Source organism: Capsella rubella, unplaced genomic scaffold, assembly GCF_000375325.1.
Source record: "Capsella rubella cultivar Monte Gargano unplaced genomic scaffold, Caprub1_0 scaffold_1, whole genome shotgun sequence".
NCBI lineage: Eukaryota > Viridiplantae > Streptophyta > Magnoliopsida > Brassicales > Brassicaceae > Capsella > Capsella rubella.
The window spans coordinates 14,479,821-14,495,491 of NW_006238923.1; the positions used below are offsets into that span (position 1 = coordinate 14,479,821).

Sequence of the window (15,671 nt, forward strand, 5' to 3'; positions counted from 1 at the left end):
TAGCATATGAACTTATCTTGTTAATATAAAACTTATTTGTATAACAACTATCTTACCATGTGCATACGGTATTAGCATTAATTTAACATATAATATGTAATTTATCACGATAACAGTTTATTTAACATGTTTAAAGAGAAATCAGAGCAAATTAAAAAAGCCTACTTTCTCTCTACAAGGCGACGATGACGGCGGCGGTACTCTAGGGATCTCCCGACGATGAGTTCGGTTCCTCTATAGTCCTCACAACTTTAACGCATATCTTTCTTTTCCTCTTCTGGTTTTATATCTTGGGTTTGGCTTTCAATTTCGGCTGCTTATCATGTCGCAGAGTTCGTTGGTGAAGACCGGTGCCTCGGGGAAGAAGGTGGAGATGGGCCAGAAGCGGAAGGTGAAGGTTCCTTTTTTCGACAATGCTGCTCTGATCGCTGGTTACGACAAAACCGTCATCGGGCGATGCATGAACCCACGCAAACAAGACATGAAGACTCTGCTCTTTATGCTCCCTCGCATCTGGCAGATTGAGGATAAGGTCGTGGGGGTTGATCTCGGTCTTGGGAGGTTCCAATTCGATTTCGAGAGAGATGAAGACATTGAGGAGGTGTTCAAGATGGAGCCGTTTCACTTCGATCATTGGATGCTGTCGATGGTTCGTTGGCAACCATCAGTGGATCCAGCATATCCCTCGGAGATTACTTTCTGGGTACGAGTATTGGGCGTGCCTCTCCAATGTTGGGCAGATCCGACGTTTCGGTGTGTCGGAGAAGATTTGGGGAAGGTCCATGCTATTGATATTGACGCGGGGCGTGTTCGAGTGACGATCGACGGCTTCAAGCCTCTGTGCTTCGAGACCGATGTGGAGATTGAGTCGGGTATCGAGTTTTCGGTCACGCTCCGGTACGAAAGACTCTTCGGATATTGTCGCCTCTGTTCCAGCCTGTGCCATGATGAGGATCACTACGGATTGGTTGTTAATGAGGTTTCTGTGCGCCCTCCGCCATACTCTCGGGATGACGGGGATAGAAGGAGTCAAAGTTATAGAGGTGCGGTCGGAGCTGACAAGAGACGTGGAGCGGATCAAGACGGCAAACTGCGGGATTCTAATAGGAGTAGAGAGGGAGGTGAGGAGACCCGAGGTGATGGTGGTCAGAGAAATGCCGGTAACCGTCAGGAGCATCGTAACCGGTCTGGTTTTTACCAAGGAGAGACATCATACAGACCACGGAGGTACACCAGTTATGCGGCTCTCAATGGTCACAGGAGAACTGCGATTGATGAGGAAACGGGAGAGATCGGCATTGTGGAACCACATGAGAGGAAGGGGATGGATCCTCAAGCTAAGAAAGTGCGGAAGGCTCTATTCCAAGAAACGGTGACAAGTGTGGTTGATACGGTTGCGGAGGAGGAGCAAGAGGTGGCTGGGTTAGCTGCCGTGGTGGCAGTGGAAGCAGGCGAGGCTCAATTAGTTGGAGCTGGAGAGGTGCAGCACCCAGAAGAGGCCATTTCCACGGTGCAAGAAGAACAAATGATGGTGGAGACTGATGCGGTTTCGTCCCTTTCTCTGGGAACTATGGAGAATCCGGCTGTAGTGCACGGGTCTATGAATGAGGCTGGCCAGTTAGGAGATACGGTGGGTGAGGTAATGGACTTGGAGAGTTTGGAAATGACAAGTGGGGAAGCTTTTGTGACGTCTCTAGAAGAGTTGGTTCTTGTGGAGGACAACAAAGAGGACGATGCGAGGAAGGTTCCATGAGCTGATAAAGGAAGGCGAGGGAAGGGTGTTCCGCTGGCTGGAGTTAGCTCAAAGAAGAGAATCGCCAATATGGTTACAACGCCGAGGAAGAGGTCTGCCCCAAAGGTCACCACACAAACCGACGAAGCCGATAACCCACCAAACCGGGAGATGGATAAGGAGGATAACGGTGGTAAACCACCAAAACCGAAGGGTAACAAATGAGAGTACTATCTTGGAATTGTCAAGGGCTGGGAAATAAGGCGACTATCGGTTATCTCCAGGACTTATGGAAGCAACATCGGCCGGATTTTTTATTTTTATCGGAAACTAAGCAATCTTTTCTCTTTTTAGAACAATTTCGTTGTCATTTTGGTTATAATAATGTAGTGACGGTTGATCCTATTGGTTGTAGTGGGGGTTTGGCTCTTTTCTATAATAATAATACTTTTAATGTTTCATTTTTATTCAAATCTAATCGGTTAATTGATATTGAAGCGACTTTTAATAATCGTGTGGTTCACTTGACCTTTGTTTATGGCGATCCGGTTCCAAAAAATAGAGATTTGGTTTGGGAGCGTTTATTAAGGTTTAGTTTAAATCGCTCCTCCCCTTGGTTTCTTATTGGTGATTTCAATGAAATAACGGGTAATCATGAAAAAACCGGTGGAAAATTGAGGCATGCTTCCTCTTTTGTTGATTTTAATGGGATGATTATAAATTGTGGTTTATTGGAATTTCCCTATATAGGGGATTGGTTATCTTGGCGGGGTTGGCGGGATAAGAATCCAATTAGATGTAGGTTGGATAGGGCTCTAGGTAATGCGGATTGGCAGAACATCTTTTTGGATACGGTTTTAGAATATTTGCCCATGGTGGGTTCGGATCACAAACCAATATTGGCTGTTGTGGCTCAACAAAAAGTACGTAGGAGGCGGTGTTTTATGTTTGATAAACGGTGGGTGGGGAAGGAAGGCCTTAGTGAGGCTATTGAACATGGGTGGAATGGTCTCTCTGATACCCGATCGGCAGGTTTTATGGATAAATTAGTTAACTGTAGGCACAAAATTTCACAGTGGCGGAAAATGCAGGTTCCTTATGGTCGGGAGTCTATCGAAGAGTTGAAGAAGAAACTTGCCGAGGCCCAAGAATCGGATAGCTGTACACCGGAAGAGGTTTACGATTTGACAGTTCGGGTACGTAATGCTTATAAAGATGAAGAGATTTATTGGCAGCAGAAAAGTAGGAACAAGTGGATGCGGGTTGGTGATAAAAATTCAAAATTTTTCCACGCACAAACAAAAATGCGTCGGGCTAGAAACAGGTTAGTTGGGTTATTTGATAAAAATAATATTTGGTCATCGGATGAGAAGGAGGTGTGTAAATTAGCGGAGGAGTACTTTACGAATCAATTTACTACAAGTAAGCCCACAGATTTTGAGGAAGTTTTGGAAGACATCCCGATGATGATTACAGAGGAAGTAAATGGTTATCTTACGGCGCCAGCTACGGAGGAAGAGGTGCATAGTGCTTTATTTATGATGCACCCAGACAAGGCACCGGACCCGGACGGAATGACTGCATTATTTTTCCAAAAGGCATGGTCGGTGGTTAAAAAAGATTTGACCACCTTGGTTAACTCCTTTTTTCGGGATGGCATCTTTGATAAACGGTTAAATAAAACGAATCTATGTTTGATTCCAAAAGTGGAACGTCCTACGAGAATGACGGAGTTACGACCTATTAGTCTCTGTAATGTGGGGTACAAGGTAATCTCTAAAGTTTTATGTCAACGATTGAAAACGGTTCTTCCCCTGCTCATTTCGGAAACCCAGTCTGCTTTTGTGGCCGGACGACTAATATCGGATAATATATTAAAGCCCAGGAAATGTTTCACGGTCTTCGTACTAATGCCTCTTGTAAGAGTAGTTTTCTGGCCATTAAAACGGATATGAGCAAGGCCTATGATAGAGTTGAATGGGCTTTCCTCGATAGGCTTTTGCGGAAATTCGGTTTTACGGATAAATGGATTGCATGGATAATGTTTTGTGTAACTTCTGTTGAATATAGTATACTTATTAACGGTCATTCGCAAGGTTTTATACGGCCAGGGAGAGGATTACGACAGGGAGATCCTCTATCCCCGTATCTGTTTATTCTATGCACTGAGGCATTAATTGTTAACATTCGAAAAGCGGAAAGGAATAAGTTGATAACTGGAATTAAGGTCGCAAATAAGTGCCCGCCTATCACTCACCTCCTCTTTGCGGATGATAGTCTATTTTTTTGTAAGGCAAATAAGGATCAATGTGCGGTTATATTGGCGATCCTAAAGCGGTATGAACGAGTTTCTGGCCAACAGATTAATTTGCAGAAATCTTCGATTCAGTTTGGGCATAAAGTAGATGAGACTATTAGAGTAGAACTGCAGGCACTATTGGGAATAAATACTTTGGGTGGAATGGGGTCCTATCTGGGTCTACCGGAGAGTCTAGGTGGCGCAAAAACAAAAATTTTCTCATTTGTTCAAGAGAAACTAGACAAACATATTAATGGTTGGTCGGCAAAACTGCTATCAAAGGGTGGTAAGGAGGTGATGATTAAATCGGTGGCATCGGCGCTACCGACATATGTTATGTCGTGTTTTCGAATCCCGAAAACTGTCACAGCAAAACTAACAAGTGCAATAGCAAAGTACTGGTGGAGTACAAACGGTACGACAGGCGGTATGCATTGGCGTTCGTGGGATAAGTTATGTTCTAGTAAGAGGATGGGCGGTTTAGGCTTTCGGGATATCAATGATTTCAACACAGCCTTGCTAGCTAAGCAATTATGGCGCTTGATGGAGGTACCAGACTCCCTGTTCGGAAAGGTTTTTAAAAGCAGATATTATCGAAACTCAAATCCGATGGAACAACTACGGTCATACTCACCTTCTTATGGATGGCGGAGTATTATGTCAGCTAGATCTCTGGTTAAAAAAGGACTTATTAAAAGAGTTGGAGAGGGCCACACAATTTCGGTGTGGACTGATCCTTGGATCCCAGCTCAATTCCCGAGACCAGCTCTGAGTAATGGATCCTTGATGGATCCTTCGCTACAAATTCAACATTTACTGGATCGTTCGTCTAACTCTTGGAAGATAGATGTGCTCCAGGATAATTTTGCCCAAACTGACGTGGAACTGATAAGTGCTATCCGTGTAGGTAATTACCCAACTTCGGATTCCATTGGTTGGCATTTTACAAAAAATGGAAAATATACGGTTAAATCAGGTTATCATACATCGCGGTTACCTGATCCTGGTATTATAATTCCCCAGGTGAGTGGACCGGATATAGTCCCTTTAATTGCAAATATATGGAAAGTTCGATGCCCGCCAAAAATTCAACACTTTATGTGGCAAGTGCTGACAGGGTGTATTTCGGTCTCGGCTAATTTAAACAATCGTGGTATTTTATGTGATCAAATGTGCATGCGTTGTGGTGATCAATCGGAACCGGTAAACCATGTTATGTTTGAATGCTCGCCTGCTCGGCAATCTTGGGCTTTGGCTCATATCCATGTGGGCAACATCCAATTCCCTATTGGATCATTATATGTTAATATTGATTATCTCCTAAGGTTGTCCTCAAGAGATGGGCACGGTAGCTTATTTCCTTGGCTATTATGGTACATTTGGAAGGCACGAAATGCGAAGGTTTTTGAAAATCAGGACCAATGTCCTCAAGAGGTGACTCGGATTGCAAAAGTGGAAGCGGACGCTTGGATGGCGGCCCAGATTGAAGATTCGGAGACCATCCCGGTGAACTCGGTGACACGAACTCCGGTAAAACGGAGACATATTAACTTATCCACTGCTTTTTCAGGATACCCCTGTTTTATTGATGTATCATGGAAAGACACAGATAAGAATGCAGGTTTAGGATGGTTCTGTCAATACTCGCAAGATGGCTCCATCTCGATGGGAGCTTCAAATCCCCGTAGAAGCCTTTCTCCTCTCCATGTAGAGGTAGAAGCACTGATGTGGGCAATGCGATGTATGATAGGGAATGATTTCAGAGATGTAGAGTTCTTAACAGACTGCTCCGATCTGGTGAAGATGGTGTCTTCCCCTTCTGAGTGGCCAGCTTTCTCTGTATACCTGAAGGATATCGATAGTGATAGGGAAGAATTTTCTACCGTTTCTTTATCTCTTATTCCTAGAAGTGCGAATGTAAAAGCGGATAGTCTGGCACGCAATGTGCGTGCTCTACCGCATTCGGTTAAGCTTGTTAACAATTGTCCCCCTAATTGGCTCTTTTGAGCTAATCTATATGAGTTTGGTGTTGACAAAAAAAAATAAAAAAAAATAACATGTTTAAAAATAAATTATCGAATGCTAGAAATAAGTTTATTTAACACACATGTCACTATCGAATGCTATGAGTATTGTCAGAACAAGTCAGAAGGTTGGCGACAAAAAAAAAAAAAAAAAAAGAACAAGTCAGAAGGTTATTTATAAAATCTAACCTGACACTACACCCTTTTATAGGATACGTCAGAACTTATATATTTATTGTTTAGTCAGCTAAGGGTTAGTTGTGTAACTTGGTTATGGGAGAATAGGGAAAACTAATTTTTCAGTTATCGATCCTCTTTTTTTCGTTTTTTGATTATTACAGCACCTATTTTTAACAAGCCCATTTTTAAAACTATTGTAAGAAGTTAGGTATCAATTATAATATATGTTTAGTTTTTTTAGCAGATGTTTTTTCATAAAACAATATTGAACTAAATAAATAAGGAGGACGCAAAAATAATACTGATGAATGTTAGTACTTTTAAATCTTAAATAGATTTGTTAGATGTCATAAAGTTATTTAAAAAAAAAATTAACTTACAATTCTAGTGTTCCAATTTTTCAAAATACATATTATATGATTGTAAGTTTGTAACACTTGTTGTATCATTTATTATTTTTATTTTTTGACAAAGATTTTCTTGTATCATTTATAACATACATCTTCGCGTGAAAACTCACGTCATATGCAAACAAACACGTTATTCCTGACTATACACATATACACGATTCAATCTTTTTTTGGTTTCATAGCCAAGATGCTGAGAGATGCAATAAATAACGTAAAAAAAAGTGTAGAAGTTTAAGATAGAAAGAATTACTTAGATGGACCATAAAAGTAGGTTTATTCACTAAACAGCCACATTTGTTAAGATATCTCAAATTTCTGTTCCGGTCCAAGTGTTCATGTGTGTTTTAACTTTTAATCAAGAACATTGTTTTATAACAACAAATATGAGTATGAGTCAAAGTAATGGGGACTCTGGTGAAGTAGATATGCTTGAGTTTCAAAAGCAACGAAGCTTTGACCTCCTCAGTTGTAACTTCATATCTCTAAGAAAAATGTGTGTTACCCCTAACTTTTACCAAATTATAAAAATCACAAATAAGATTTCAGCAAAATAAAAAAAATAAAAAAATTAATTCGGATTTAAACCTGTTTTCTTTTCTTGTTCTCTCATGCTGATAACAACCATGTAACTGAGACTCCAGTTTTGTTTTATTCACAGAGATACATCAGTTCTCTAACCATGAAATTGGGATTTCATCAGTTGCAATCTGTTCTTGAATGCCATTTTTCTTCCTCGTTAACACAATCTCTCCATCAAATTGTTGTCTATCATGTCAGTAACTTTCATTTCTCTGATTGTTGTGCTCACAAAACTACAAATGAAAATCAAGCCAGATTACCTTCATAGCAAGAAACGATATAAACCTAAAGGGTTCTTCGGATTGAGAAAGTGTTGGGATGGTGGCGATGTTAAGAAACTTTGGAGCTAAGAACAACTACTCAATTACTAAACTCTCATTTCTAATTTTCTAGTCAAATTCGCATTATCGAATTTGTTCATTTAGTTCACAAAGCATTCTAACATCAACTCTTGCAGGCTAGAAACATAATGCTCAAATTACATTCATTCAGACATTTTTATTGAACATCTCTGAAATATAGAAAAGCGTAAGTTCTAAAACAGATAGATCAATCCTATTTCAGCATTGAGAACATGTAAACTGAAGCACCATAAAATAAGAATCTACTAGGTTTTAACCCGCGGGACGTTTGTTTTGACTAAATAATATATATATAAAGTTAACTTTGCTCTCTTCTCCTTCAGCCACATCATCTGCCACGTCATCCGCCACATCATCATTTATCTTTTTTTTTTAGTTATAATGTAAAATAATTAAAATTAAAATTAAGATTTTACAAAAAGAAAACCTACAAGAAAATAATCAAAAAAAAAAACAAAAAAAAGCTACTGTATAATTAAAAAAAAAAAGCATGAGCTTGTGCTAACGTTTCCTTAGTGTCCTTGACGATATGATACTGCAAATTTTGTGGTCAATCAACTTGAAAAAGACAAACGCTCAGAGTTATACAAGACGTTGTTGCGCTGCCGTCAAATGATGTAGACTTTTTTTTGAGATGTTAGCTTCTGGAGGAGAGCAAAGATTATTGAAGAAGAGAGTCGAGTTCAAGGAGAGTAATTTTGATGACGAGGCGAAAAGTCACTGTCAAAGGCAGAGCCTAGAAAATACCAACATCCAAAGCTCGACAGAAAAATCAGAAAAAGGAAGAGATGATCTAGACAACACTCGAAAGACTGAATCTATCCCAAGGAAACAAGTATTTGCCACGTGAGCTATCTATCAAAGTGACTTACCCACATATGGAAAGTTATATTTGGGACAACCCCTTTGAACGAAACATAATATGTCCAATCCTTTTCTGCTTCCCGAAGTCTCAGTGCTTCTGAAGTCTTTGCTGAGGAAATCCCATGACATCATTCATCACATGCACACCGTGAGGACAAATCATCAACAAATATGAAAAAATAGAATAACAAAAAATGACAACAATAAAGAACAATAAAACAAACGTTGCAAAACAAAAAAAAATATATAACAAAAAATAAATAAATAAAATTACAAATTTCCCGCGCGTAGCGCGGGTCAACAACTAGTAATATATATATTTAAGTTATATTTGTTAATTTTATTACCTTTTCAGTGTTTAAAGATTCTGTAGTTGTATTTTTGATTGTTATTTTTATTACTTAACTCGCGGGATATTGTTTTGTAACTGGCGGGACTAAAAAAATTATGTTTAAGTTATATTTGTTATTTTTTTTTGTTATGTTAACCCGTAAGATAACCCGTAAGAAAAACATAAAACTCAAACCCGTTAAATCATATTTATGTAAAATATAAACCTTGAATGTTTTATAGATTTCGAAAGAGATTTTGGTTTTTGTTTTCCAAAAACTCATTTTTAACCATTCAAGATTTTAAAATTTTGGATTCCCTAAAATTTAGTAAAACTTTTTTTGTTGTAATCTTTCATTTAAGATTTTGGATATTTAAGTTTCATATTAGTCATATTTATAATAGTTCCGAACCATTGTCTAAAATTTTCTACCCGATGTGGGACGTTATACATATATGTTTTTTCTTTTATCGATTGAGTAGTATACGTCCATTTTAAAAAATTCAAATTGCTACATATGCGAAAAAAATTTGTATTTTTATTATACTTATGTTTTATGTAATAATTTAAATTTTAAAACAAATAAGATCATATAAAGATATTGGAGAGATATTCAATTTATTAGGGAGACATTTTAGGAAATTTTGTTAAATGTATTAAATATTAGTTTCTAATTTTGCGATTCTGGTGTAATTTAATTACAAATTTTATCTTAAAAGTTTGTTATTTATTTAAATGGCAAGGATTTATTATGCAAATAATACAAAATAAAAGGTTATTTCCAAAAGGTACTTCAGAAATGTTAATATAGATTAAAGCAATGAATCCTCTAATTCATTGAATCTTCTACTTAGAGCCCTAAATCCCAATTGAAAAACTACTCACACATAGTAATTGAAGCAAAACAAACAGACATGAAAGAAAACATGATTCAATAGATTAAAATGAGAATAAAGTTTAGAAATCTTCTCCAAATTGTCAAAAGGACAAATCTCCAATCCCCAAATTGTTACTTACAAATTAAAAATCAGAAACTACTAAAATAGAAAGCGTAGAATGGAAAATAGGTCTCTTGGGTTTTTATACCCATTACAGAAAATAACATTAAGTCCGGTTTAAAAAACCAAATTTGGTAATCGGGCGGGTGGACCGGTCTGATGTTAGACCGATCAATTGTTTGGTCTTTGGTCTGGTACGTGCGCGTCGATCGATCGATCCAAGGTGGGGATCGATCGATCTGTTTGCTTCTGGTATGGTCTAGATGCGTCGATCGATCGATCCAAGGTTTGGATAGGGTTGGGGGACCGATCGATCGAGGGATAGGACCAATCGGTCCTTCGTCTCTGGAATGTGTCGTCGGTTTGCATGCTGGGATCGATCGGTCTGAAGTTGGACCAATCGGTCTTTGCTCTGCATCAGCTAATCTTGCACTTCCTTGCCCGAAACGGGTCCTAAATGCGCCAATTCCACTCCAACTGCCTAGCACATGCACATGACTCGAAATACAACTCGAAAGACACAAAAAACGGACAAGAACACGACAATCGACTCTAATGGACATAAAAGAGAAGGTGAAAGACTCTAAAAACACCATATATCAATAAGTAATTAAACAATTAAATTAGAGATATATAATTGTTGCAAAAGACCCCTTTTCCATAATCTATTCTATCACGTATAATTGCATAGGCAGGAAATGACTATTTTCTCGATAAATTATTATTCATAATTTTTTATCTGTTTATAAATTTACCTCAAATTTTTCTAGTCATTTATATTATTAATCATTTCATTCTATGATCATATTTTCAAATATATTACTACTAATCTTATTTATTCATTATTATTCTTTTTGGTATCCATATTCATTAAAAATGAAAAGTACATTTATGGACACAAACCAGTAAAAATAAAAATAATACAAATGATTGTCTAAACTTAAACAAGGGAGACATAAGCCTAAATGTTCCAAACCTCTCTGGTCAAATACCAACAAGCAAACAATTACATACACACTAGATTAGGCCAGCGTAAATACACGGGTTATATTAAAATTAAATAGTTTTTTTGGAATATTAATTTTGTATTTTATTTGATAATCTTTATGAAAATTTTTCAGTACATTTTTAAAGACAAACAATTGTTTTGGTAAATATTTACTTAGAATGAAGCTGGGAAGAAGAAGAGGGCAACAACAGGGAAATCAAGCTGTGATGTTCCACCAGAAACAAGGATAATACCTCCTCGTAGATCAGCTGTATGGGCACATTTCGTTGAGAATGTAGATTCCGAAGAACCAGTTAGCAATTGTCGCTATTGTGGGCAGGAAATTGGATGTGACAGCAATAAAACAGGAACAACTCCCATGAAGAATCACTTGGAAAGATGTAAGTTGTTCATGGCTTATAAAGAGAGTGGTTCTGAGTCTGTTTTGGTGCCTGATTCTAGTGGTGTAGTCACAGCCATGAAGCATGATAAAGATTTGTTCAGAAGGTCAGTGAATGAGCTGATTGTTCTTATTTTTTTTTTTTTTTTTTTATTTTTGTCGGCAAGAGCTGATTGTTCTTAATGAGCTGCCATTTTCATTTGTGGAATCAGAAGGGTTTAGAAGCATGTCTCTAGGCTAAGCACCTCCTCTCAAAGTGGATCTAGAAGTGATATTGGAGATTCAGAACAAGCAAGTGAAGTGCTTTTTGATTTGTCAGATGAGGATGGGTATGTCAGGGAGTCTTTGTATGATGAGATGGATAATGAAATTGCTAATGAGGAAGCTAGTAGTATGTTCGACATATACTTGATGGAGAAAGCTGTGAAGCGAAATAAAAATCTCTTGGGAATGGATTACGACGTGCTAGCATGGTGGAGGCGTAATAGTGTGAAGTTTCCTGTATTATCTAAGCTTGCTAGGGATGTTCTTGCCATTCAAGTCTTCAGTTGCTTCTGAGTCAGCATTCAGTACAACTGGGAGAATTTTAGACTCTTACAGAATTTGCTTAACACCCAATATGATTGAAGCTTTGCTTTGTTTACAACAATGGATGAGAAACACTATGGATGCAGAAAATATTGAAAACTTGGTTCAAATGCTTGATGAAGTGGAGTTCCATGACTCATTAGGTAAACATTGGACCCTTTTGTATCTGTTTTTACCTTATCTCATTTTATTTATGTAGGTTTAAGATAATCAAGCTTATGACTGTTTCATATTTGTTGTCTTGTGTAATCACGATCCTATGTTTCTCTGATCTCTCTTTCACTCTTTCTAGTTTATTACTTGAACTTATTATGTGCCTCTTGAACTTGAACTTTCTTTTATGTTTGTCTTTATGACTTTGAACTTCTTGTTGAAATGTTGGAACTTATTTGTCGTTAAAAACAGGTTATGTGTGTTAAATGTTATGTTTTGCTTCAATTTTATTAAATTTTGGTGTTAACTCGGGTTGGTTCGTAGCCAAAAAATTAGTTCCAAAACAACTGGTAACCGAACCGAACCGGTCCGTAATTTAATTTGTTTCGTTTCGGAACAATTCAAAAATACAGTATTTACCCGATAACCGGAATACCCGACCCGAACCAACCCAAACTACCTGAATTCCCAGGGCTATGAACAATGTTGTTAGGTTTATATATAAATAGTTTATTAAATAAAATTTCTAGAAAGCAATTGGTCAATTCTACAAAGGAAAAGGTCTGTGGTTTAGTTTCACAATGATATATATATGCATAATTCTTGTGCAAATTTTTAAAAAATTATTGGAGAAAGTCGTCGAACATAGTAGTGTTGTTTGGTGAAGTTAACGTGTAAGGGTTATCATACAGTATATTTGCTACGCTATAGAGTACGTTATAATGTAACGTGTAAGGCTTATAAAATAGTAGAATTTATTGGAGAAAGTCTCCGGTTACTTTACGAATCCTACATATCGTAATAAGTTTAGTAAACTTTTATGAAAAAATTATTTTGCAGAGTTGTCTCCTAAGTTTATTAATAAAGTTATTGTTATAAGGTTGTTTCGTAGATTAATTTCATAGAGTTTTATAGTAAAGTTTTCGGGTTGTAAAGTTATTTTGTAAAAGTCTTGTAAATTTAGTTTGGTACAGTTTTAAGATAAAATTATTTTATAAAGTATATTAATAAAGTTATTACATTAACTTTGTAGAAAAAGTTTAGAGAAAATTATATCCTATGCCCTCTACAGTAGCCAAATTTGTAAGCATGGCCACTTTGTCCAATGTCTTCTCCCACCTGCCATAAGGACCAAACGAAAAGACAATTTTATCCTCATTGTATTAATTCTTGTGCAGAGTAAAAAGTTGAGTTGGGTTATTTTTCCTGCGACAGTTTCAGAGTTCTCTTTCCCAGATTTGACTGTTCACATTCTACAGACATACAATTTTTTCTAATAGACAACCAACGCATACTAAACAATTTTTTTCGTTCACAAATTCTCCCACCATGTTTTACTTTCGATCTAATTCAATATTTTGATATGGAAGGCGGTGAACACGGAGATGATCATTCCAGATCCGGCGGAGATCCTCTCGGCCCGATATCCAAACAAAATTTGTTCTCAGAACTTCTCAATGTAAGTTTCAATGGACCAGATCTACTACACCTAACATGTCCATCAACAAAGTTGTCCATATAGTTTACTACTTATCTTTTTGTGTTTATCCTTCACCAGTTTAAGAAAGCTTATGCAATCCTTGCCAGAGTACCACAACGTTGCCTCCAAATACCAAAATTGTCCATTACTTCTCAATGTAAGTTTTGACAGACGAGATCTACTGCACCTAATATGGCCATCAACACAATTGTCCATATCTTCTTCTAACTCATCTTTTTGTGTTTTTCCTTCACCGGTTTAAGAAAGCCTAGACAAACGTTGTCGGAGTACAAATCTTACTGACCACATGTCAGAGGACACGCATAGGAGTTGTCTCTTGGAATCTGTCAAAGTGAGTTTTCGATGGACCAGATCTACTTTATATATTTTGTCCATCATATATTACTTACTCATCTATTATTTTTTACATCATTTTATAGATTGTCTATCGACTATACACACATCGATAGGCAAGTGGACATCACTACACATTCTTGATTATCTTGTCTTGTCCACCGTAATTAAGCTGCTAAAATCGGAAATCGCTGCTCCTTCTTCACCACCCACACCTTCCACAAAATTTCTCCTATACTTGTCCTCCATTAATACTATTTCAGATCTGATTTTGCAATTTTTTATTTTTTGTTTTGCTTCTAAACACTCACTAAAGCATTTGTCCTCTGGATATTAGCATATATTGTAGCATTTAATGCCACTGTTACTAGCCCCAAAAACATCCCATCACGTTCCAACTTTCGAACACAATTGGCAACTGAGTTGTGAGTTGGTGAGGGCATAGTTGTCTTTTCGTGCTATATTAAAAATCCTATTATGGCATTCAATAAAATACTTATAAAAAAGTGGCAGATTGACAAGTTTGAGTTTAGGAAAGGGTATAGAATATAATATTCCCAAAAGTTTATCGTCAAAGTTTATTTAATTAATATATTTTTGTTTCTTATAACTTTTTGTTACAGAAAATGGTACATTCAATTGCATGTGTGTGACACTTCTATGTTAATCAAATCGAGATCCTAATAATTCTATAAAAAATAAATTTTAATTCTATGCAAATTATAGTTTAAAAAATCAAGATCCTAATAATTCTATAACAAAATACGGCATTTAATTCTATACAAATTAAAAAACTTATACAACATATTATTAGCATATTCTTTAACTACTTTCTAAATTCTACTAGAAACAAAATCACAATCTTAATATTTTTAAAAACTTGTTCACCATGATTATCTCTACTCATGCACATTATATATTGGAATCTCCTCAAAACACTATAAATACTTCTCATTCACAACACCTAATCACACCAATTCGATAAATACAAACAAAAAAATATTCAAAATATAGTATTAGCGTAGCAATTTTACTTTTCTTTATCATCATAAATGTTTTTTTATTTATTGTTTAGAGTTTTTATTCTAATATTTTATTGTTTGATTTTTTTAATTAGTTTTAAAAATTGTCCAGTTTGTATAAAATATGTTCATCTTTAGTTTGTATGAACAATGTCAAGTTTGTATATACATTGATCAAGATGTATTTTTATTCACAGTCGTAGCTCTAAAATTATTAACATAATTTTCCCATTAACTCCATCTCTCCCTATAAATAAATGCATTTATGATTAAATACACAAAGTCTCATCAGTCACATTTTCAGAAATTGTTTTAAAAAAAAAATATCGAACCTATTTTATTTTTGCTTATCAAATTTTGAATATATGTGAAACTGAAACTATAAATATTACATTTTATAATATTTATCAGAAATATATTCTGAAAAAGTACAATAATATCAAAATTCACAATTTATATTCGTAAAATTCTTTATTTTATTGTGAAAATAGTAAAAATTACTACAAAAACAAAAAAGTTTCTCACGGGTTTACGTTAACCAAATTTAGTTAAATATTTTTTTTTGACAAATAATAAAAACGTTATAATTTCTAAAAATAATTGAAATTCTATATTTTACTTCCAATTCATATAGATTTTGTAAGGGAAAAATGCCATAAAAATCCTGGAGAGTACGATTTCGTTGATTTAAATCCCGAACTCTCCAACTGTTGATTTAAATCACAAACTTTATGTTGACTCTCTCTTTAATATGAAACTTTAGTTGACTTTGCCAATTTAGGCACATCTTTAAAACGCCAAACGGAGCAATTAGACGAGGTTAGATGTCGTTAACGAAATCCATCAAATATGAAATGAAACCGTTTTTAACATAACCCAAACACTTAATCGATTCAACTTTCTGTTA

The 15,671-nt window shown here is 36.1% G+C and overlaps 1 protein-coding gene across 1 annotated transcript; it reads left to right on the forward strand.

Moving 5' to 3' along the window:
• The first annotated feature begins 1,822 nt into the window (after positions 1-1,822).
• LOC111832406 lies at positions 1,823-11,725 on the forward strand. The gene is made up of 5 exons (XM_023788715.1): positions 1,823-1,946; positions 2,483-3,501; positions 3,618-5,975; positions 10,946-11,274; positions 11,404-11,725. The coding sequence occupies exons 1-5, from the start codon at positions 1,823-1,825 to the stop codon at positions 11,723-11,725; spliced, it is 4,152 nt and encodes a 1,383-aa protein (XP_023644483.1).
• Positions 11,726-15,671: the final 3,946 nt, after the last annotated feature.

Coding starts and splice junctions, on each gene's coding strand:
- LOC111832406 (XM_023788715.1), top strand. CDS start 1,823: ATGGTTACAACGCCGAGGAAGAGGTCTGCCCCAAAGGTCACCACACAA. Junction 1,947..2,482: donor TAAACCACCAAAACCGAAGG/GTAACAAATGAG, acceptor TTCCCTATATAG/GGGATTGGTTATCTTGGCGG. Junction 3,502..3,617: donor TCTGTAATGTGGGGTACAAG/GTAATCTCTAAA, acceptor ATTAAAGCCCAG/GAAATGTTTCACGGTCTTCG.